This window comes from Diaphorina citri, unplaced genomic scaffold, assembly GCF_000475195.1.
Source record: "Diaphorina citri unplaced genomic scaffold, Diaci psyllid genome assembly version 1.1 scaffold1324, whole genome shotgun sequence".
Lineage (NCBI taxonomy): Eukaryota > Metazoa > Arthropoda > Insecta > Hemiptera > Psyllidae > Diaphorina > Diaphorina citri.
Genome location: NW_007378752.1, coordinates 22,782 through 45,944, shown reverse-complemented (window position 1 = coordinate 45,944; position 23,163 = coordinate 22,782). Strand labels below are relative to the sequence as shown.

At 39.3% G+C, this 23,163-nt stretch overlaps 3 protein-coding genes across 5 annotated transcripts in view; 2 read left to right on the top strand and 1 right to left on the bottom strand.

Annotated features, from left to right (window-relative positions):
• Window positions 1-4,584: 4,584 nt before the first annotated feature.
• Window positions 4,585-20,927, bottom strand: LOC113469979 (adenosine monophosphate-protein transferase Fic). The gene is made up of 4 exons (XM_026828080.1): window positions 20,903-20,927; window positions 20,215-20,617; window positions 18,536-18,886; window positions 4,585-5,345 (listed from the first exon to the last, which is right to left on the bottom strand). The coding sequence occupies exons 1-4, from the start codon at window positions 20,925-20,927 to the stop codon at window positions 5,150-5,152; spliced, it is 975 nt and encodes a 324-aa protein (XP_026683881.1). The 3' UTR covers window positions 4,585-5,149.
• On the top strand, window positions 5,427-13,493 carry LOC103515340. Of its 3 annotated transcripts, none has more exons than XM_008480282.3 (7): window positions 5,427-5,558; window positions 7,859-7,975; window positions 8,409-8,580; window positions 11,584-11,629; window positions 11,865-11,919; window positions 12,272-12,428; window positions 12,783-13,493. In XM_008480282.3, the coding sequence occupies exons 2-7, from the start codon at window positions 7,886-7,888 to the stop codon at window positions 12,911-12,913; spliced, it is 651 nt and encodes a 216-aa protein (XP_008478504.1). In that variant the 5' UTR covers window positions 5,427-5,558; window positions 7,859-7,885; the 3' UTR covers window positions 12,914-13,493. The 3 variants fall into 3 exon arrangements, with proteins under 3 accessions (XP_008478504.1, XP_008478502.1, XP_026683878.1); XM_026828077.1 differs by lacking the exon at window positions 5,427-5,558 and adding an exon at window positions 5,936-5,958; XM_008480280.3 differs by lacking the exon at window positions 11,865-11,919 and having other exon boundaries at window positions 11,584-11,684.
• The window catches only part of LOC103515341 (etoposide-induced protein 2.4 homolog), a 23,156-nt gene continuing 15,941 nt past the window's right edge, over window positions 15,949-23,163 (top strand). The window contains exon 1 of the mRNA XM_026828076.1: window positions 15,949-16,007. The gene's annotated coding sequence lies outside the window, so the exon portion shown is untranslated. The remainder of the gene's footprint in view (window positions 16,008-23,163) is intronic.

Sequence of the window (23,163 nt, the reverse complement as noted above, 5' to 3'; positions counted from 1 at the left end):
TCTCTCTCTCTCTCTCTCTCTCTCTCTCTCTCTCTCTCTCTCTCTCTCTCTCTGTCTATCTCTTTCTCTAAAGAAAAAGGAGAAAAAAATTGATAGTTAGGTAGGTACCTACTGTTTCTCAGGGTGAGTTTTTCGTCACCAGACCCAGAACCCCCTCTCCCCTTCCTTCGCTTCGAGTCTGATATAATGCAACATGGATAGCTATTATAAACTGAAGGAAGATAAATGGTATCATCGTGTTTTTAATCTTTGAACCATGACTATCTTGACATCAAAGTATCACTCGTCTAGGCTAGGCTAGGCCATATGTAGGGGAAACACGGGCAAAATGGAACCGTGGGACAAAAAGGAACTCTCCTCTAGCTTGCTAGTAAGACTAATGAGAACCAATCATTTAGGTACTTACTGAAACCATATATTTAGTCATGGATAGCTATTATAAACTGAAGGAAGATAAATGGTATCATCGTGTTTTTAATCTTTGAACCATGACTATCTTGACATCAAAGTATCACTCGTCTAGGCTAGGCTAGGCCATATGTAGGGGAAACACGGGCAAAATGGAACCGTGGGACAAAAAGGAACTCTCCTCTAGCTTGCTAGTAAGACCAATGAGAACCAATCATTTAGGTACTTACTGAAACCATAAATTTAGTAAAAAAAAAATAGTAATAATAAAATCGGACAGTGGTCATTTGGTCAAAATGGACTCATAGGTAGGTAATATACAAGACAAAAAAAGCACTTTTCAAAATGTTAAAAAAAAAAGTTATAGCCATTCGTTAAGCGTTCCGCTTTACCCCATGTTCCTATAGGAAAAGCAATACTTGAAATATAAATATAATTATGTAGGCTCAATAAAAGTAGCCACTCAATTGTCTTCACGAGGCCAAGTGCACCCTGAACGCCAAGCACAGAGCCGAAAAAAAACTGCGGCCCCGCCGGGAATCGAACCCGGGCCTCCTACGTGCAAGCCTAGTGTGATACCCACTCGGCCACGGAGGTTGCTCCATTATATTTAACTCCAATTTTCATTTCAGAGTACAATGTCGGAATGGAGGCTCGTGTTTTGGCTCACGTTCATAATTCTGGCGGTCACCAATCTATTCTATCTCGTGTTCGGCTCGGCCGAAATACAACCCTGGAACGACCCCAACCCTGTAGTACAAAAGCCGCCCCCCCGAAGTGAAATAGAAATCGGCCCAGAACCCGAATAGAGTGCCCCAAAACCCGAATAGAGTGCCCCAGAACCCAAATAGGGGGATGCTTGTAGATTGAGTACGAATAGACTATCTTTGGACAAGCAACCACACTAGTAGATCATTGATGGCCGAGGCCACAAGTGAGCGTATTTGGATTAACTTCGGATCAAGCAATCTGATTGGGGTTGATTTCAAAAAATTCCGCCCGGGGCGGATTTTATCCTGATGGGATAATGTTCGTTCTCGGAACGGCTGGGTTTCTCCTATCCTGTCTTCCTTCTCTCTTCGATTTCGGGACGATAAGACCATTGCAGTTACAGTTCCCTCTGTCAAACCTCTTAAAGAAAAAAATCTCTTTTGGAAACTGCACTATATTCACTATAAACCATAGGAAATCAAAGATCATGCTCCATCGGAATTGGTTCCGTTTCTGAAAGCTAGGAATCGACCATTTATTTATAATTTTTACCCATTTGCAACTGCTCCATTACTACTAGATCAGTACTAGGTCCTTGGCTATCTATTCAAATAGAAAGCAAACTAACTAATCAAATTATCTACTTGCCAGCCTGGTTAGCTTAGTTGGTAGTGCGTCTGCCTTGTGAGCGCTAGGCCGCGGGTTCGATTCCCGCCCGGGGTGGATTTTATCCTGATGGGATAATGTTCGTTCTCGGAACGGCTGGCTTTTTCCTATCCTGTCTTCCTTCTCTCTTCGATTTCGGGACGATAAGACCATAGCAGTTACAGTTCCCTCTGTCAAACCTCTTAAAAAAAATTGGTTTTCACAACTTTTTACGTAGGAATCGACTTTTTCTACATAATTTTTACCCAAATGCATATTATCCTCGATTAAAAAGTGAAGAGTAGAATAATAATAGTGCTTATTTATACTGCTCGCATAGGACTGAAAAGTCCCTTTACTCCAGCAGTAGGCTACTACTATTATTGTGGTCATATTCTCAAATTATTTTGAGCATAAAATTCCATACCTTGGCTGGGATTGAACCCACGCCCTCCTGTTTACCAGGCGAGCGTCTTGACCACTACACCACCCAAATGCATATATTATCCTCCACAAAAAGTGAAGAGTGCGGATTCGTTCTTGGAACAGGCCACAGGTCGGCCATTTCCCAGATGATATGTCGCACTGAAGAAACACTGGAGTAATCTACATTCAGATAAGCCTGGTGCATCCTCCGCCTACGGTTTTTGTCTCGTAAACATCCAATATGAAGGCGACTGGTAAACGAGCGATGAGATGAAACATTGTCCGATGAAAGTAAAAAATGTTGCCTGGCAAGTGTGTGAGTTGCAATAATTGACGTGAAGGTAAATAATAACGTAAAGAAGAAGGATCTACCCATGTATATGTTGTGAAGTTATGATCCATTAAAAAGAGATATGATAGAGGAAACTTTAAAAACGGAGCTCTTATATCGTCCCGAAATCGAAGAGAGAAGGAAGACAAGATAGGAGAAAGCCAGCCGTTCCGAGAACGAACCTTACCTGTTCAAGACATAGTCCGTCCCTGTCTGGAATGGAGGCCGCGACCTACCGCTTACCCTAAAAGCTAACCAGACTTTATGAGTTTATGCGTAAAATACGTCCTTACGTGTATGAAACAGGTATGGTTGGTTTACCATACTCCTAACATATTCAGCATTCATTAATCTATTTCGGAGCGGAATGATAAATAATAAGATAATACTACAGTCGAACCGGGATCATTCAGAACCAGATCACTCTGTTCTTGTAGTTTCTCATTTACAGAGGTAGGTAAAACAGCTCTTCTCAATAACGTTAGCCCCCTTTAACCTTCCATATTTTTTTCTCCTCAATCACAGGAGTGAACTGTTCCCTTTTAAATGTGGAGGCCGCGACCTACCGCTTACCCTAAAAGCTAACCAGACTTTATGAGTTTATGTGTAAAATACGTCCTTACGTGTATGAAACAGGAATGGTTGGTTTACCATACTCCTAACATATTCAGCGTTCATTAATCTATTTCGAAGCGGAATGATAAAATAAATAACAAGATAATACTACAGTCGAACCGGGATCATTCAGAACCAGATCACTCTGTTTTTGTAGTTTCTCTTTATAGAGGTAGGTAAAACAGTTCTTCTCAATAACGTTAGCCCCCTTTAACCTTCCATATTTTTTTTCTCCTCAACCACAGGAGTGAACTGTTCCCTTTTAAATAGGTTTTTTAACAGAAAAACTGAAGGGGCACCAACCATTTTCTCAATTTTCTTCAATGATCCACGTTCGACTGTAAAAAAAAAAAGAAAAAAAAATGTCGAATATTCTGAATGGGCAGTATGATAAGTAGTATCATGAATGGGCAGTATGATAAGTAGTATCATGAATGAGCAGTATGATAAGTAGTATCATGAATGGTCACTGGTCGAGTGTCTGTGATCCAGTAGTGAATTCAGCCGTGGTCTTGGCACAACCCAATGCAAACTCGGAATTCTCATTGCAAACTACAATAATACTGCTGAGTTCTCGGTATTTTTTACTTGTTTTTATTATTGTTTTGCATTAGCCATCACTTCACGGTAGGTATTAGTGTTGGAGAATTCAGTGTTGTTTTAGAACAGATGTATAGGTATCCAGCGTACTAGGTACGATAAAATTTACATTATTTAGAAGTTAAAACACGTTTTAGTTATTTAGTTTTTACCGCACTCTGGCTGGTGTAAGTCGACCGATTCGTGAACACGATAATTTTTGGCTACGAAATAAAAACGGCGGTGAAACACTCATCTTTAAAAAAAAAAAAAAAATATATATATTATTAAATGACATTTACATTTCAGATCCATATCTAGTCGAGTTCACTAATTATGTGTTGCTGCGATTGTCCGGAGTTGGAGAAGACATGTTGGAAATGGCCCGTGGACAAGGGGGCCAAAGTGATCGCCATTATCTACCTGGTAAGTTCAAGTCCTGGGTTCGAACCTCCTGATAGGAACGAAAATAACTTCCATTATGAGAAAACCACAACAAATGAGCTAGTCATGTTTGTACTGAGCACCTACCGTTGTTAGTTTTTTTTTTAGTTTGACAGGGGGAACTGAAACTGTTGAGGTCCTATCGTCCCGAAAGCTCTAAAGGAAGATAGGATAGGAGAAAGCCAGCCGTTCCGAAAACTAACTTTATCTGATGGTCAGGATAAAATCCGCCCCGGGCGGGAATCGCAACCCGCGACCTAGCGCTTACAAGGCAGACGCACTACCAACTAAGCTAACTAGGCTGGCTATCAAAAGATTTAAATTCACCGTTACACAATATGAATTGGGCTCAAGCTTGAGCCCGGCTGTACGCACGTTGAAATACACTCATTGATCACTTTTCCGTCCCGAAAGTGGAGAAAGAAGGAGGACAGGATAGGAGAAAGCCAGCCGTTCCGAGAACGAACCTTATCTGTTTAGGATAAAGTTCGGCCCGGCCTCGCTTGTAAGGCAGACGCGCTCCCTAGCAATCTAACGAGGCTGGCAAGAGAGACTTCTCCCTCTTTTGAAAAAACACTGGCCTTTTGTGTGTGTAAAAAAGTCCCTCGTGGAATGGGCCACTAATCTTTCGAGAAATAAATATGAGTACATAAAGCTACATATGTATCCGTAGTCTGCTCCTGAAAGCAACTTTACACCTTGTACACGTCTGACGTCTCAATTAAAGCAGCGACTCAATTGTCCTCATGAGGCTAAGAGAGGCGAAAAAACTTTGACCTGCCGGGGATCGAACCCGGAGTGCAAACCTAGTGTGATACAGTGATACCCACTAGGCCACGGAGGTTGCAAAGTATTCTATAGAGATAGTTCTGACGTCAAAGTTTCACGAAATGTGAATCTCAAAGTTGTAAAGCTACCTTCAGGAACGGAGCGCTGAACAATATCAAATAGACCGGATGGATCACACGCGTACCTGACCAGGGTGGTTCCTCACACATGTACCTGGGCGTGTCGTGTGGGGGGTGCTATGATGTGCATCTCATCTTGTCCTAGCTGAGGTAAAGTGGCAGAGTACTCGGATGTGGACCATAGGAACAGATTGAGGGTCTTGTCCGTGCATTGAGCAATGAAGCGGACGAACGGCCGAATGTCGCCTCGGTTGGCCTCCTCGAGAACTTGATAGTAACTGGAGCAATGAAGCGGACGAACGGCCGAATGTCGCCTCGGTTGGCCTCCTCGAGAACTTGATAGTAACTGGAATAGAATAATAATTTTTGACTTTTTCTTGTTTTTATTTAACTTTTGTTGGGATTTTTTATTTTTACAATTTTCATAGGACAGTGTTAAATAATTTTAATTCTTTCTTGCCTACATATTTTGGCAGGCACAATATATTAAGGTAGGTGATTTTTTTGTAGTGTCGCTAATAAAAAATTATTATAGGTAGAGTTACGTCCTACGTATTTACAAATAATTATTTAGGCATTTTATTTTTGTGTTTATTTTGGTTGTTAATTTTGTCCCCACTGTACCTACAGTAGGTAGGTAGGTATATAGTCATGTACATAGGAAGGTACATCATGTACATACTACATAGATAGGTAGGTCAGTAGGTACTCAAATACCTAAGATAGGTACCTACTCATTACTGAGAGTCTCTTCTACTCGAGCAAGGGAAAAAAGTGTTTTGTAGCCTTTTTTTTTTTTTCCTTCGATTTCCCCACATTACACAATAAATATTTGTAATATATGGACATAAAAATGACACTGCGATTAATGGCATTTTCATAATTAGATGGGTATGTGTGATAATTCTGCTTGTAAACTCGTAGGTGGGAAGATATCAATGGAATTCATTGTTTATTCTTTGTACACATGATCTCATTATTAACAAGTCTTCAACAAAATTTCGTCATAAATAACAAGGAAGTTTTTATCCATCACATTAACATCAAGCGATCAAGCGCGAACGTCAAGAGTACGAAACGCCTCCCCACCAGTATTAACACGAAATAGAGTTTCTTTCATGGGTTTCGGCATTTTACAATTTTATTATCGTAGACATCGACTGACTAGAATGTGGAAAGTCTAGATCATTCCAGTTTCTCATTCCTAAAATACTAATGGTGGATTTCACCAATGACTTAATGAAAGATTTAACTAATGGGAGAATTTTTAATAATTCAAAAAGGATATTTGAATAATCCAAAAAGGAGTTTTCAATGATCAAATAAAGGAAGGACGGACTAAAAAGCAATTTTTCAGTGATTCAAAAAGAAGGAGTTTTTAAAAACTCCTGTTTGGATAGTTAAAAACTGCTTTTTTATCTTTGAAAATTCTCCCATTAGTGGAATCCCTCATTAAGTCATTGGTGAAATCCACCATAAGTATTACCTATTACTTGATTTATCTCTGCCTGCATTTTTATGACGGTCCATCAGTGGCGTAGCGTTCATGTAGGGCGTGCATGGCGGCCATACACTCAAAAATTCCACTCAAATACCCTTAAATATTGACTTTAAATAATTATTATTCTTATTCTAGATAGATATTGTGATAGAAATTAGTGTCCGCCCTACACTTGGAGTTAGACCACGCTACGCCACTGCGGTCCATACCTAGTTTGATAAGTAGATTTAGATTCGTATAAGCTTAACCCGACCTTTAGGGCTGTTTGCCCCTAAACATAAGCAACGGAGTGCGCTTCTTGTGTACGGAGTTAATACAAGTTGATAAGTTACGCCACTGCGGTCCATACCTAGTTTGATAAGTAGATTTAGATTCGTATAAGCTTAACCCGACCTTTAGGGCTGTTTGCCCCTAAACCTAAGCAACGGAGTGCGCTAATACAAGTTGATAAGCAGAATCATTCTTATCAAAACAAGACCTTTGTAACAGATAGTCACTAGTGGCGGGCCGTGTATGTAATACTTGTAATATGGTATTACACCAGTATTTCGTGAACGGTAAAAAATGAAAATTGATCTTTGATTTTCATTGACGAGTATTGGTAGGATTTTTCAAAATAGTAGCGTGCATCTTTGTGAACCGGGTAACAACTCAGGAACCCACTTTGTTCCTTCAATTATTTAGGGTGCGTCAGAAAAACACAGACAACGGCTCTGTTTTTCACGCGCACCCAATATTTATTTTAGTCCAGTGGTAACGCGCTTGCTTGCCATGCAGAAGGTCCCGGGTTCGAATCCCAACATCAACAAAAATTTGTACTCGTTTTTCGATTGCAAATATTTCAACGGGTTACTTTCTGGTGTTCTCGTGTTGACCCAGCACCTAAATGGGAAGTATTGTGTCTCTTCTCGCCCATCTGATGAGAGGCATACTACGGGATGGACATGCTACGACACAGGCCACATGCGTCTAATGTAGCAGTTGTTCCATTGCTACGAAAAAAAAACGGCGGTGGAACACTCATCTTTTAAAAACCCAAATCTTTAAATCTTTAAAGATGTGGAGATATACCAGTGGAGATATTGAAGTAGAAACATACTTATCCACAACAGAGACGGACTGTAAAGTAATATTGAACAAGATATGGAGTAATATGAACTAAGGTGACCGAACGTATACGTGACGAATAAGTGTGCGTGAACCTTAAACGTAGAAACACACCACTATCACATCACGTCACGGCAGGTTACGTGTACTCATGGGGAGTAAGAAAGAACATTTACATTTCAGATCCATATCTAGTCGAGTTCACTAATTATGTGTTGCTGCGATTGTCCGGAGTTGGAGAAGACATGTTGGAAATGGCCCGTGGACAAGGGGGCCAAAGTGATCGCCATTATCTACCTGGTAAGTTCAAGTCCTGGGTTCGAACCTCCTGATAGGAACGAAAATAACTTCCATTATGAGAAAACCACAACAAATGAGCTAGTCATGTTTGTACTGAGCACCTACCGTTGTTAGTTTTTTTTTTAGTTTGACAGGGGGAACTGAAACTGTTGAGGTCCTATCGTCCCGAAAGCTCTAAAGGAAGATAGAATAGGAGAAAGCCAGCCGTTCCGAAAACGAACTTTATCTGATGTTCAGGATAAAATCCGCCCGGGCGGGAATCGCAACCCGCGACCTAGCGCTTACAAGGCAGACGCACTACCAACTAAGCTAACTAGGCTGGCTATCAAAAGATTTAAATTCACCGTTACACAATATGAATTGGGCTCAAGCTTGAGCCCGGCTGTACGCACGTTGAAATACACTCATTGATCACTTTTTTCGCCTTTCATAGATCGAAGGCCTGTACCTGTCTCTAAGAAACTCACTGGTGGCGTTTACAATACACAGAGAATTAACGTATCACAACTTAACAGCGTTGGAGAGCAATTTTACAGCCCAGCAAGAAGCAGAAGGCAACTTTACATCTACCGGCAAAAATTTTGAAGACCACGTTCTCACCCCTGGTAAGAATGTTTACACTTTGATTCTGCTAAGAATAAGAAGTACATTTATGCTGGGGTTTACCAATACCAACTCGGGATTGAGATGAAACGAGGATTTCACTTTACTTAATACTCCAGATTGAAATCAATCCTGAGACAATCCACGGTGGTGGAACTCGATCTTAGTAGCGGCACGTTCATTACCTACCAATCAAGCGTGCCGAAAGGCGTACGAACGTCAAGAGCTCAGCCTATACATATACCTATTGATAACACGAAATAGAATTTCGTAAGTAGGTACTTACTACGTTACTAGGTACACGAATAAGATTAAATAATTGTAAATTCAATGATCTTACAGCTTAAGTTTGAGTGAGCACAATCTTATCCGAAGGTTGCGTACGTCAACTCACATAGAAGAGTTCATTGTACCTATACAGCTAGGTAGACTTTATGTTTATCAGTTTATCCTGATCCTATTGGGACTAAAAAGACCCTTTTCCGTAAAAACGTGGTTGTCAAAAAAGGCAGTTTCAAGCAGTTGTATTACCATTCTGGTTTTGAAATGGGCTGGGATGGATATCCCCTACTATTCCTTTGTTTCAGTGTATTGACTATACTGTGCATATTTTGTTTCAGTGTATTGACTATACTGTGCATATTTTGTTTCAGTGTATTGACTATACTGTGCATATTTTGTTTCAGTGTATTGACTATACTGTGCATATTAGGCAATGTTTCATGGTACAATGTCAGGCAATGTTCCATGGTACAATGTCAGGCAATGTTCCATTTCCCTATTTTTCAGCATTACCACCATAAAAACTGAAAGCAAAATGAGTTAAATGAGGGTGTACTAGGTATTTTAGACACTGAAAATTGGTGGAGATGTCAAAATCACCAAGATTATTTGGAGACTGAAGACAATCACCTTTTACTAAACAAACTACGCCACCATTATGCTAATATTTCTCTCTCTCTCTCTCTCTCTCTTTGTCTATCTCCTAAAGAAAAAGGAGAAAAAAATTGATAGTTATGTAGGTATTACCTACTGTTTCTCGGGGTGAGTTTTTCGTCACCAGACCCAGAACCCCCTCTCCCCTTCCTTCGCTTCGAGTCTGATATAATGCAACATGGATAGCTATTATAAACTGAAGGAAGATAAATGGTATCATCGTGTTTTTAATCTTTGAACCATGACTATCTTGACATCAAAGTATCACTCGTCTAGGCTAGGCTAGGCCATATGTAGGGGAAACACGGGCAAAATGGAACCGTGGGACAAAAAGGAACTCTCCTCTAGCTTGCTAGTAAGACTAATGAGAACCAATCATTTAGGTACTTACTGAAACCATATATTTAGTAAAAAAAATAGTAATAATAAAATCGGACAGTGGTCATTTGGTCAAAATGGACTCATAGGTAGGTAATATACAAGACAAAAAAAGCACTTTTCAAAATGTTAAAAAAAAGTTATAGCCATTCGTTAAGCGTTCCGCTTTACCCCATGTTCCTATAGGAAAAGCAATACTTGAAATATAATTATAATTATGTAGGTATTATTAATTGTTAAAAATTGGAACGCATTCAAAAAACTAGTATAGCTCGCCGCTTTACTGTAGTAATAGAAAGTAATAAATATGTATGCATATGCCTATGTTAAACACATGAAAAAAAGTACATATGTATGTATATCTCCTACACAATGTCCCTTCTGGTGTTATGAAGTTATGCTACATAAACATAATACATAGGTATTTTACATAAAGTACATATTTATGATTTATCTATTATGTGTATGTATATGTACTATGTAAGTATATTATAATAAGGAGCAGCATGTTCTTATCAAACTGATAACATGGTCCAAACCTCAATGATAACAACATGACACCAGGATGTTGCCTGCGTGTAAACTGATAAACATGACAAAAAAAAGTTTAATAGGTAGGTAGGTAGGTAGTCCTTCTTAAAATCTTGTTACTTGTTATCAAACTGATAACATGGTCCAAACCTCAATGATAACATGACACCAGGATGCTGCCTGCGTGTAAACTGATAAACATGACAAAAAAAAGTTAAATAGGTAGGTAGGTAGTCCTTCTTAAAACCTAAACTTGAAAGTTGTTTTACGGCCCCATTGTGTCGCGTTCTGTTGGTTCGTATTTACCTATTATGTAGGTATTGTATTTTCTGGAGATAGATGGTATCATTATTATTTTCATGTATATTTTACCGCTATGTGAGCTCATATAAACAAGTTATTATTGAGACCATCTCCTAATTGGCCCATCTCTAAGTGAAACTCAGGAGCATCTCTAAAAAGTAGCCTGCAGTATTTCCATTATCAAGTTTTCATTTGGATTTCTCACAACTTTTTACGTAGGAATCGACTTTTTCTACATATTTTTTACCCAAATGCATATTATCCTCCATTAAAAAGTGAAGAGTAGACCCGCGACCTAGCGCTTACAAGGCAGACGCACTACCAACTAAGCTAACTAGGCTGGCTATCAAAAGATTTAAATTCACCGTTACACAGTATGAATTGGGCTCAAGCTTGAGCCCGGCTGTACGCACGTTGAAATACACTCATTGATCACTTTTTTCGCCTTTCATAGATCGAAGGCCTGTACCTGTCTCTAAGAAACTCACTGGTGGCGTTTACAATACACAGAGAATTAACGTATCACAACTTAACAGCATTGGAGAGCAATTTTACAGCCCAGCAAGAAGCAGAAAGCAACTTTACATCTACCGGCAAAAATTTTGAAGACCATGTTCCTCTCACCCCTGGTAAGAATGTTTACACTTTGATTCTGCTAAGAATAAGAAGTACATTTGATTCTGCTAAGAATATTTTGTACTACTATACTGTGCATATTTGGTTTCAGTGTACTACTATACTGTGCATATTTTGTTTCAGTTTACTACTATAATGTGCATATTTTGTTTCAGTGGATTGACTATACTGTGCATATTTTGTTTCAGTGTATTGACTATACCGTGCATATTTTGTTTCAGTGTACTACTATGTTGTGATCGTGGTATTGTCCATATTTGTCGCTATGTACTTAATGCAAGCCATATCGTCAGCGTTACTTCTAGTAGGACTCACAGTGAAGGTAAGAAGAACCACTATTTAATTTTCAAATGACGGACCAACACACTTGTTAATTAATGCAAACGTAGAGGTATTTGTATAAAGCCATAATTTTTCGCCAATCTTTCTTGAAAGCACGATGTAAGTTCTTAACTCCCTACTTTAATAAAAAATGGAATTCCTTGTCCATATTTGTCGCTATGTACTTAATGCAAGCCATATCGTCAGCGTTACTTCTGGTAGGACTTACCGTGAAGGTAAGAAGAACCATTATTTAATTTTCAAATGACAGACCAACACACATGTTATATTAATTAATGCAAACGTAGAGGTATTTGTATAAAGCCATAATTTTTGGCCAATCTTTCTTGAAAGCACGATGTAAGTTCTTAACTCCCGACTTTAATAAATAAATGGAATTCTAAAAGATAGAACACTAATCCAAAGTTCAGATTCTCATCTTTGGTCGTTCAAAAAATATTCAGGGCTTCCAAAACTTTTCGAACACTGAATAGATACGAAATTGAAGTTTTAAGGTTTTACGGTTAGTTTAATCTACCGTAATGTAAAAGGAATTTAATAAAATGGGCTTTCTTCTCACTTTTCCAGGAGAAAACCGCCTTTATCCGTACATTCCTAATATGCAATTACCTGTTCATCATGGAAGATGTGTTGGAATTGCTAGTTGTGTTACTGATAGAACATACAGAGGACCATCCTGCTGAGGCTGGTAACTTCTGGGATCAACTGACAGTGCTGGTAGCATGTAAGTAGACAAAACAGCCCTTGTATATGTGTAGGCTACCCGCTTGGAAATAAAGAGTCCCTTTTAGACTGGCAGTCCCAAAAGGCCTTTTTTTACAAATAGGAATATTTAGCAGGCCTCCCTGGCTAGTGGGTATCACACTAGGCTTGAACGCCGGAAGTCCCGGGTTCGATTCCGCTTGGAGTTCGGGGTACTTTTAAAATTGGTAGCCCAAATGTCAGCCCAAAGCAATCACCCTAAGCTAGTTAGGGCTGATTGAGATAAAGAACTAAAAAGTCAGTTTTTGACCAGCAGTTTTGAAGGAACCATTTTTAAACAAATCCTTATTTAGACAACTGCCTCTTTTGTTTCCAGTGCCGTTCTCAATCTACTCTCATATCCTAGTGAGTAGCCACTACAAGCAAGTCAGGAGAGGAATAACAGGCCCCGTGCAAGCCGCCACTGATCCAGAAGAAGGTTTTGTCAACAAGTACCTACGCTTCTGATTTTAACCCAACCAAAGTGCCTACACTACGCTTCTAAATTATTGAGATTTAACGTCACTACTGAGGTTTTTTAGTGACGGGGATTTGACCCTCCCTTTGGCGACAAGCTTACCCTTATCAATTTCTGAATCTCACAAAAACAAGGCCAGCCACTCACTATCAGGTACACCTGATCAGGTCCGCTTGTCAGGTTTACCTGATAGTGTGTGGCTGACCTAAGAGAGAAAAGTAAAAATGGAAATTGTGAAAAAAAGAAGTCAATACCTAGCACAGGTGAAACAGGTGGTAGCACATCATTTCACGTTCGTTTGTTACTGGTGAAAAGTACAAACTAAAACTCATTGGGTTCGAATCTCAGTCTAGGCCAGATTTTTTATAACCGTTTGGTTTAGAATTTGACCAGGTGGTTCATAGAAAGAGCAATAGGTCCAGGAGTTTAGATGTTTGATAAGGTGTATTATTATCATAAATGACACAATTATTGACGAGTGTCTCATTACAGGGCCCTACAAATGGTGTAGATATCACGGGGCTCTAGGAATAGGGTAGAAATTACAGGGCCCTAAAAAGATGGTGGAAATTGCAGGGCCCCACGAATACGGTAGATATTACAGGGACGTACAAATAGTGAAAAAATTACAGGGCCCCCACGTAGAAATTACAGGGCCCTACCAACAGGGTTGCTCCAGATAGGGCGGTTTAAATATAGATATCACGGGGCTCTAGGAATAGGGTAGAAATTACAGGGCCCTAAAAAGATGGTGGAAATTGCAGGGCCCCACGAATACGGTAGAAATTACGGGGATGTACAAATAGTGTAAAAATTACAGGGCCCTACCAACAGGGTTGCTCCAGATAGGGCAGTTTAAATTATAGTTACCAGGTGGCCTTTTAGGGAATGTGGTCCATTTTGTAGCCAAGTTGCCATATTTAAGGCTGGGGCCACAAGCTAAGTTTAAACTCGGTTCAATTTTAACCCTCGGATTAAGCAATCTGAGTTCAAAAAATCTAGTGTGAACATCACACGACTTTCCTTATCCTATATAATGATGCTTATTTGAGTGTTTTTTTAAATTACTTTTTACAATATATCTAACCGTATAGTTGATATAGCTAAAAACCGCCAAAAAACGGTCACGACTTTCCTTATCCTATTGAATGGTGCTTATTTGGGTGTTCTGTGCTTGTTTGGGTGTTGGTGTGGCGAGTGCGCGAGTGAACTCGGGTCAGAGAACCCAATGAATAGTTTTTTTTTTCCACTCGAGTGGAACAAAATAATAATCGAGTGGACTCGAGTGAAGTCAAACTCGAGTAAAATCATTCACTCGGCCCATCACTAGTGAGTAGTGTTTTATATGTACTGCTCGAAACAAGGTTGTATTTAGTGCCCCCCCCCCGCTCTCGAGCCTCATTTTTCTTCTTCACTGTAGAACAGATTTCGAAAATTTGGAGCATCCCCCCCCCGACGCGACGGGAGGGACCCTTGACAAAATCCTGGATACGACTCTGTCGCGAATAAAACTGAAAAGTCCCTTTACTCTAGGAGTAAGCTACGAGTATTACTATTATTGTACCTACTTAAATTCTGAAAATATATTGAGGCAATCTAGACTATTCTAGACCTCAGCTGAGAACCGCTCTCTTGTTTACAAGGCGAGTGTCTCGAACACGAGGCTCTAAAGAAGGTGATTTTTTTTTTATTGCTGATGGATCAAGATGATTTTATCACCCTGTTTATAGCCGACAACATAGGATAGAAGAGACATGGTTTTAGATTATTAAAATGTTATCAACAAAACACTGGAAATCTAAATGGGACCGGAAACAGGAAGTGTTTCGTATCGTTGTTAGTTATTAACGATTTCATATTTTTCTATGAAATTGTCAAATGTAATAAATAAATATCTCATAGATACGTAGATTACGTAGAAGTACATATGAGCAATGAGACTAGAAATATTATACAGAGTGCTTCAAATATAACAAATAACAAATGTTTTCATTGGGATTTCATAGAATAGTTATTAAAGAAGGCAACCACCACTATGTATTTTACGAAAAATTCAGAAGCAAAGTAATGACGCCTGAGTTTAATATGATATCGAGCGACTTCATCACAACTTTTGGCCGATAGAACCGCGACCTACGACTTAGAGATGTTAATAGCATAAAGGCAGGTCTACCATACATTTTATAGTCAACCAATTAAATAATTTGATCTAAGTGTGTGAACAGCAAAACGTACGATAAAACGTAAGCTAAAATGGCTGAAAAGTAAAGTTAATATCTCACCTATTGACAAGTGTATTGTTGATATATTTGAGCGCCAAATCCAACCCAAGTATCTCATTATGTTCAGCTATACTCTTGCCTCCAATAGCCATCCTGGTCTCCACTATGGATCTTGTCTGGGCCAATGACATTGAGTTGCCTTCTATACCCACTGTGTGGTAGATGTGCTGGAAATAACTCTCTTTCTTTGCCTTACACAAGGCAGGGTCACTCTCTGGGATACTGGACACCTGGTCTCGCTTTTCGTCAATCTTGCGTAGAAAATCCCGATCCAACTCTTCAACCACCAGGGCTGTACGCTGTCGATTGACCAGGGCCTGACCATGCTCTGGATAGCTGATTAGTGCCTGATGGGGGAGGAAGCAATCAAGTGAGATGGGTGATGCACAAGTGTCAAGAGTTTCTAATAGTTAAATCTAAACATAACCAAGCTGGGCCCGTCCCTCCGGGAATTTTTTAGCCCGATCGTGATTAAAGAAAATTAGTTTCCCCCTCAAAAAAAAAAAAAAAAAAAAAAAAAACTCCTATGTAAGGGAAGACACTTCTTTTAGGAGGGTTCCAAATTCCAAATGTACCTTAGGGTCTTGTACCAAAGGGGGGTCTTAGGAAGGATCCTCTTGTATTTGTATATTACTATTTACTTGCTATTATCAAATAAAAATAAACAAACCTAGTTTTTTAAGGGGTGCAATGTAAAAAAAGTGACCAAAATTATACACTTCTCTGTTTCAGTTCAAATTGTTGGGAAGCTCTTTGAATACACATTGAAGACTTGGACCAGTGCAATACTCATGTGCAATACATTGCTGCGGAGTAGTCATAGCAATCAGAATAGAATAACCGCACACAGTCAACATGGAAAATACAGTGCTGGTAAGTGTACACTACTTTTTTCCATGAAAGAGAAGAGATGAAGACAGGATGGGAGAAATCCAGCCTTTCTGAGAGTGAACCATGGAACCCTAATAGTTGCTTAGGATAAAATCCACTGAGGGAGGGAGAAATAGATCATTTGCACTTACTTGGGTGATGTTTCAAAGTCATAGAGCAGGAAAAATGAGGCCCAACGGAATTTTCTTTTTCTTCTACGACTTCTAGATCCCGAAATAAATCGATTAAAAAAATGCCAATAAATCATGAACTTTGACATCACGGCATATGCTCCCGTAGGTGATGATGTCACATCAAATGTCCCAAGCAAAGCTCCCTTGCAGGCAATGCATTAATGTGTTTGTGCACAAACGTTTCTGTGCAGTTCTTTCTGCTCCTCTGCGAGCGCGCTTGCATAGTGGCGCTAAAAAAGAGGATAACCACCACTTTCGTGTTCCTGGTAAAAAGACCTTTAATTTGATATATAGGTCGACCAGGTTTGGATAAGTCCTTCTTTGGGGACAGACAGACCGGACAGACGACACCAAAGCGAATACAATAGTCTGTCCCTTATACCTTTTTATTCCTATTGTAATAATAAAGGAAGGACGGACTAAAACGGGGAATTTAGCAACAAAAAAAGTACCTAAATAACAATAAAAGTATGCAATCTGGAATAAAACCTAGCTTCTACTTTGAAATGGCATTACTTTTAATAGTTTTACTTGAACCTATCCCCTTTCCAGTCTAGTTAGACCGGAAGGTAGGATATCAGCCTTGTACTTAAGTGATGGATTGAGGGTATGATTTTAGGGGGGAGGATATGAGGGAGGGAGGGATTTTATTCTAAAGAGATAAGGTTCGTTCTCAGAACAGCTGGCTTTTTCCTATCCTGTCTTCCTTCTCTCTTTGCTTTCCGGGTGTCAAATAGTACAATGTTTCACTGACTATCAAGTTTGTAGTAAAGGGACTTTTCAGTCCTATGCGAGCAGTATAAATAAGCACTAATATTAATATATCAAGGTACAGAACAACCAGGAATGGTTTGGTCCAGAATCATTTTAAATTTTAATGTCCTACTATAGGCCATTACTAGTTGAGTATCAGTACAAAAATTCTCGGATACATGAAAAACGTTCGCATTCGTCAGATTTGATTTTACGTCTTTGCACATTGCTTTGCACGTTGCATTGCACAAGTCTGGACCCACCATAAGATATCTGAGAGAACTAAAAAAGAGAAGAGGGGAGGTGAAGGAGGAGAAGAGGCAAAGGAAAAAATAAGAAGAGAAAGAGAAGGAAAAGGAAGAGGAGGAGGATGAAAATGGAGAAGAAGGTAGTATATGTCTATGTTAGCACAAAGTTGCCTACCGTGAAGGAGGAGAAGAGGCAAAGGAAAAAATAAGAAGAGAAAGAGAAGGAAAAGGAAGAGGAGGAGGATGAAAATGGAGAAGAAGGTATAAAAGAAAATAAATGTCTATGTTAACACAAAGTTACCTACTTTGAAATACATTTTGTCGGCTGTAATAATATCACTCTGAGTTTCTTCAATGAATTCACCGTATGCATTGAGCACATCAGGGTTATGAGGGGCAATAGCAAAGGCATGTTCAAACAGCTTCAAAGCTTTGTCAATTTTACCCATCTTTTTCATTTCAATTGCAGCTGATATTGTTCCCAAAGCTTCTATATTAGTACCTGCAAACAAAGAAGAATGTAGCCAGTCTAGTAGCTTGGAGGGTAGAGTATCCGTTGTAAGTGCTAGGCCATGGGTTTGATTCCCACCTGGGGTGGATTTTATCCTGAACGGATAATGTTCATTCTTGGAATGACTGGCTTTCACCTATCCTGTCTTCCTTCTCTCTTTGATTGTAGAATGACAAGACCTTATCAGATACAGTTTGAATAGAATAGAATAGAATAGAATAGAATACCTTAGCAAGGATGGATTAGAATAGGTACCTCAGTTGAAAAAAAACATCATTGGTGTAGTGGTTAGAGCAGTGGACTTGAGATCAGGATGTTGGTGGTTCGTGTGATCGTGTCCAAGTCATAAAATTTTAACGAGGTGTGTGGGGAACGACATTTGAGTCAGGTACTTAACGTAAAATTCCCTTTTTTACTGTCAATATCATCTTAACTTGGGGTCTATCTTTTAAAGCAGCCAATCAATTGCTCTCAAGAGTATGGGTGCTTTTCTTTCACTTGCGAATCAGCCGAGTAAAAAAATAATATAAACAATCAAATAATAACGTAAAATTCCCTTTTTTACTGTCAATATCATCTTAACTTGGGGTCTATCTTTTAAAGCAGCCAATCAATTGCTCTCAAGAGTATGAGTGCTTTTCTTTCACTTGCAAATCAGCAGAGTAAAAAAATAATATAAACAATCTTCGACTCTACCGGGCATTGAACCAAGGACCTATGATATCCAATCGACCGAAGAAAAAAAAATACTCACGTGTGTCTCTCATGTTTAGGAATAATAACCGGTGGGAACCCGGCCTGCATGAGTATCAAATTCATGAGGAGACGCGACGTCCTCCCATTGCCATCAATGAACGGATGTATATGTACCAGCTTATAGTGCGCTATCGCTGCGAACCGCACCGGATGCATGCGCAACGCTACGTCAGAATTTAACCACGCAATGAACTCATCCATGAGGGGAATGATATGCGGCGGCGTAGGCGGAATGTGACCGCCTACGAACACTTGCGTGCGGCGAAACATGCCGCTGGCGAGGGGGTCTGCGAATCCGAGCACACGCTTGTGAATTTCCAATAGGTCCGCCACTGTAATGTCACCCACCCTGGGGAGAGGGAACGGAGGGGAAGTCGTCTTAATTACATGGGTTAAGAAGAGAACAGGTATTAAATAATAGTGAGTAGTAGTGATGGGACTCGAGTGAGATTTTCCAACTCGAGTGGAAATTAATCGAGTTGAATCCTGATTCCTGGAAATACACCGCGCCGATTTCTCACTCGAGAGTCGAGTAGGCGAGCGAGTCGATGATATTCGGGTTTTCGTTCGGAAACTCTCGGCATACGGGTATACCACTATACCCCTCCCCCTCTTCAGTTTCTTGCATCATCATCATCATCATCATCATCATCATCATCATCATCATCATCATCATCATCATCATCATCATCTAGTAAGAGGGGAGAGGGGGGTAGTGAATCATTCAACTCGTTCAAACGAATAGTTTTTCTGACGAATAGATTTTAGATTTGTACTCGAATAGAAACTGTATGTTGCAATAATATGTGGCGAGTGCGCGAGTGAACTCGGGTCAGAGAACCCAATGAATAGTTTTTTTTTTCCACTCGAGTGGAACAAAATAATAATCGAGTGGACTCGAGTGAAGTCAAACTCGAGTAAAATCATTCACTCGGCCCATCACTAGTGAGTAGTGTTTTATATGTACTGCTCGAAACAAGGTTGTATTTAGTGCCCCCCCCCCGCTCTCGAGCCTCATTTTTCTTCTTCACTGTAGAACAGATTTCGAAAATTTGGAGCATCCCCCCCCCGACGCGACGGGAGGGACCCTTGACAAAATCCTGGATACGACTCTGTCGCGAATAAAACTGAAAAGTCCCTTTACTCTAGGAGTAAGCTACGAGTATTACTATTATTGTACCTACTTAAATTCTGAAAATATATTGAGGCAATCTAGACTATTCTAGACCTCAGCTGAGAACCGCTCTCTTGTTTACAAGGCGAGTGTCTCGAACACGAGGCTCTAAAGAAGGTGATTTTTTTTTTATTGCTGATGGATCAAGATGATTTTATCACCCTGTTTATAGCCGACAACATAGGATAGAAGAGACATGGTTTTAGATTATTAAAATGTTATCAACAAAACACTGGAAATCTAAATGGGACCGGAAACAGGAAGTGTTTCGTATCGTTGTTAGTTATTAACGATTTCATATTTTTCTATGAAATTGTCAAATGTGATAAATAAATATCTCATAGATACGTAGAAGTACATATGAGCAATGAGACTAGAAATATTATACAGAGTGTTTCAAATATAACAAATGTTTTCATTGGGATTTCATAGAATAGTTATTAAAGAAAACAATCACCACTATGTATTTTACGAAAAATTCAGAAGCAAAGTTAATATCTCACCTATTGACAAGTGTATTGTTGATATATTTGAGCGCCAAATCCAACCCAAGTATCTCATTATGTTCAGCTATACTCTTGCCTCCAATAGCCATCCTGGTCTCCACTATGGATCTTGTCTGGGCCAATGACATTGAGTTGCCTTCTATACCCACTGTGTGGTAGATGTGCTGGAAATAACTCTCTTTCTTTGCCTTACACAAGGCAGGGTCACTCTCTGGGATACTGGACACCTGGTCTCGCTTTTCGTCAATCTTGCGTAGGAAATCCCGATCCAACTCTTCAACCACCAGGGCTGTACGCTGTCGATTGACCAGGGCCTGACCATGCTCTGGATAGCTGATTAGTGCCTGATGGGGGAGGAAGCAATCAAGTGAGATGGGTGATGCACAAGTGTCAAGAGTTTCTAATAGTTAAATCTAAACATAACCAAGCTGGGCCCGTCCCTCCGGGAATTTTTTAGCCAGTAGTTTATTCGATCGTGATTAAAGAAAAGTACCTATGCACCTACCTAATTTGTTTAATATTCAGTTTATTATTATTCTTGATTCGATTTTTCGATTTTACTTTCATGTAATGATTTAAAATCAAGACTAGAGCCCGTTCTCCTTTTATTCCCAATATAAGGTTAAGGTCACCCATCCATTTATTGGCCTTTCTGGGCGTAGCTTAACATAGGTGACGCTAAAACCGGTCCTAAATGATTGCTGAATCATCTAGAACTTTCTCGCTTTGAGTTCATAGGTCGTCGCGACAAATTTCAAGATCAGAGCTCATTTGTGTGAGAAAATGCGAAAAAAATCCCCCCCAAAACCGGTTTTATTGGTTTTTTGGCTTTATGGTTTTCTGGACAAGCGGTCGAAACCCGCCAAAAAGCGGTCAAAATACCGCCAACCGCAGCACCTATTTTAACCAAACGTTTTGTGTTGCCTCCTTGTCACATTTGTGAACTACATACCAAACTTCAAGTCTTTAGCTTATACCGTTCCCGAGATATTGTTAAATTACACCGAAAACCGCCAAAAAGCAGTAAAATGCCGCCAAGCGTTACACCGGTCTTAACCAAAAGTTTCGTGTCGCATCCTTGTCACATTTGACAGCTACATACCAAATTTCAAGTCTCTAGCTCTTACCGTTCTCGGGATATTTTGTTTACAGACAGACAGACACACGGACCAATGGCTGAAACTTTAGATTTAGGCTCTAGGACTTCAAAACGTGTTTTGGCACTAAAAACTGACCATCGAAAATTTGACCCGATTACATTACTTTCCTTCCTATAGGAAAAGGAAAGTAAAAAATCCCAAAAATAGCCAATCAGATTGTTTAATCCGAGAGTTATTACTTAAACCGAGTTTAAAATCACTTTGTGACCCCGGTCATTATTAATACCACTCAAAATATTAGTGAATTCTAGTTCTTAAATTTTAATGCAGGATATATGTTTTGCTCGATGTTCCTGGTAAAAAGACCTTTAATTTGATATATAGGTCGACCAGGTTTGGATAAGTCCTTCTATGGGGACAGACAGACAACACCAAAGCAAATACAATAGTCCGTCCCTTATACCTTTTAATTACTATTGTAATAATAAAGGAAGGACGGACTAAAAAGGGGAATTTAGCAAAAAAAAAAGTACCTAAATAACAATAAAAGTATGCAATCTGAAATAAAACCTAGCTTCTACTTTTTTTTTTCTCTCTCTTAAGCGCTTTAACAATGCTTATGGGCATGTCGTTCGCGCTGTAGCTTCTACTTTGAAATGACATTACTTTTAATAGTTTTACTTGAACCTATCCCCTTTCCAGTCTAGTTAGATCAGAAGGTAGGATATCTCCCTTGTAAGTGATAGAATGAGGGTATGATTTTAGGAGGGGGAGGATATGAGGGAGGGATTTTATCTTCGTGCTGTTCATTCACTTCACTTTATTTATTTCAAGTGTCTTTTACCCTTTTTTGTCTCACAAAAAAGGCTAAACCACTTTTGAACGTGACTAAGACCGACAATAGGTACCTAATCATTTTTGCTCGACAAAATGTATCCGAAATGTGATGATTATTATAATATAGATAGATATTTTATTTGTTATATTTAGTAACTACTGTTCTTTTTTTCGTGCTGTTCATTCACTTCACTTTATTTATTTCAAGTGTCTTTTACCCTTTTTTGTCTCACAAAAAAGGCTAAACCACTTTTGAACATCTGTGAATTGCATCCTAGCAAATAAAAATCAAATACCAAGAGATCCTCTTCAAGACAAAAGTACACCATTGGATGGATACTACACGTCATGTTGTAATGAAAGAAAAAAAGCAAAGTTTTCGTAACTTGGAATGGCGTTTTCCATGAAAATTTCTAAGAGGGGCAAATGTTGCCAGATGTACGCACACATTAACACGAAAAGCATGAAACTATCACAATGGCAACGTTGCACTCCAAGTTATGAAATGCTGACTATAAAATCTCTAGATATATAATATCTATCGAATAAAAATATCACAGAAGTATACTCCCCGCCATATGTATGGTCCATTCAACGAAAGACTTTTTTAAGAGGTTTGATAGAGGGCATTCTGTGAATTGCATCCTAGCAAATAAAAATCAAATACCAAGAGATCCTCTTCAAGACAAAAGTACACCATTGGATGGATACTACACATGTTGTAATGAAAGAAAAAAAAAGCAAAGTTTTCGTAACTTGGAATGACGTTTTCCATGAAAATTTCGAAGAGGGGCAAATGTTGCCAAATGTACGCACATATTAACACGAAGAGCATGAAACTCTCACAATGGCAACGTTGCATTCCAAGTTACGAAATGCTGACTATAAAATCTCTAGATATATAATATCTATCGAATAAAAATATCACAGAAGTATACTCCGCGCCATATGTATGGTCCATTCAACGAAAGACTTTTTTAAGAGGTTTGATAGAGGGAACTGTAACTGC

Coding starts and splice junctions, on each gene's coding strand:
- LOC103515340 (XM_008480282.3), top strand. CDS start 7,886: ATGTGTTGCTGCGATTGTCCGGAGTTGGAGAAGACATGTTGGAAATGG. Junction 7,976..8,408: donor TGATCGCCATTATCTACCTG/GTAAGTTCAAGT, acceptor CGCCTTTCATAG/ATCGAAGGCCTGTACCTGTC. Junction 11,630..11,864: donor TTGTCCATATTTGTCGCTAT/GTACTTAATGCA, acceptor ATTTGTCGCTAT/GTACTTAATGCAAGCCATAT.
- LOC113469979 (XM_026828080.1), bottom strand. CDS start 20,927: ATGATTCAGCAATCATTTAGGACCG. Junction 20,618..20,902: donor TCAGCAATCATTTAGGACCG/GTTTTAGCGTCA, acceptor TTTAACTATTAG/AAACTCTTGACACTTGTGCA. Junction 5,346..18,535: donor CCTAAACATGAGAGACACAC/GTGAGTATTTTT, acceptor TCATTGCTCCAG/TTACTATCAAGTTCTCGAGG.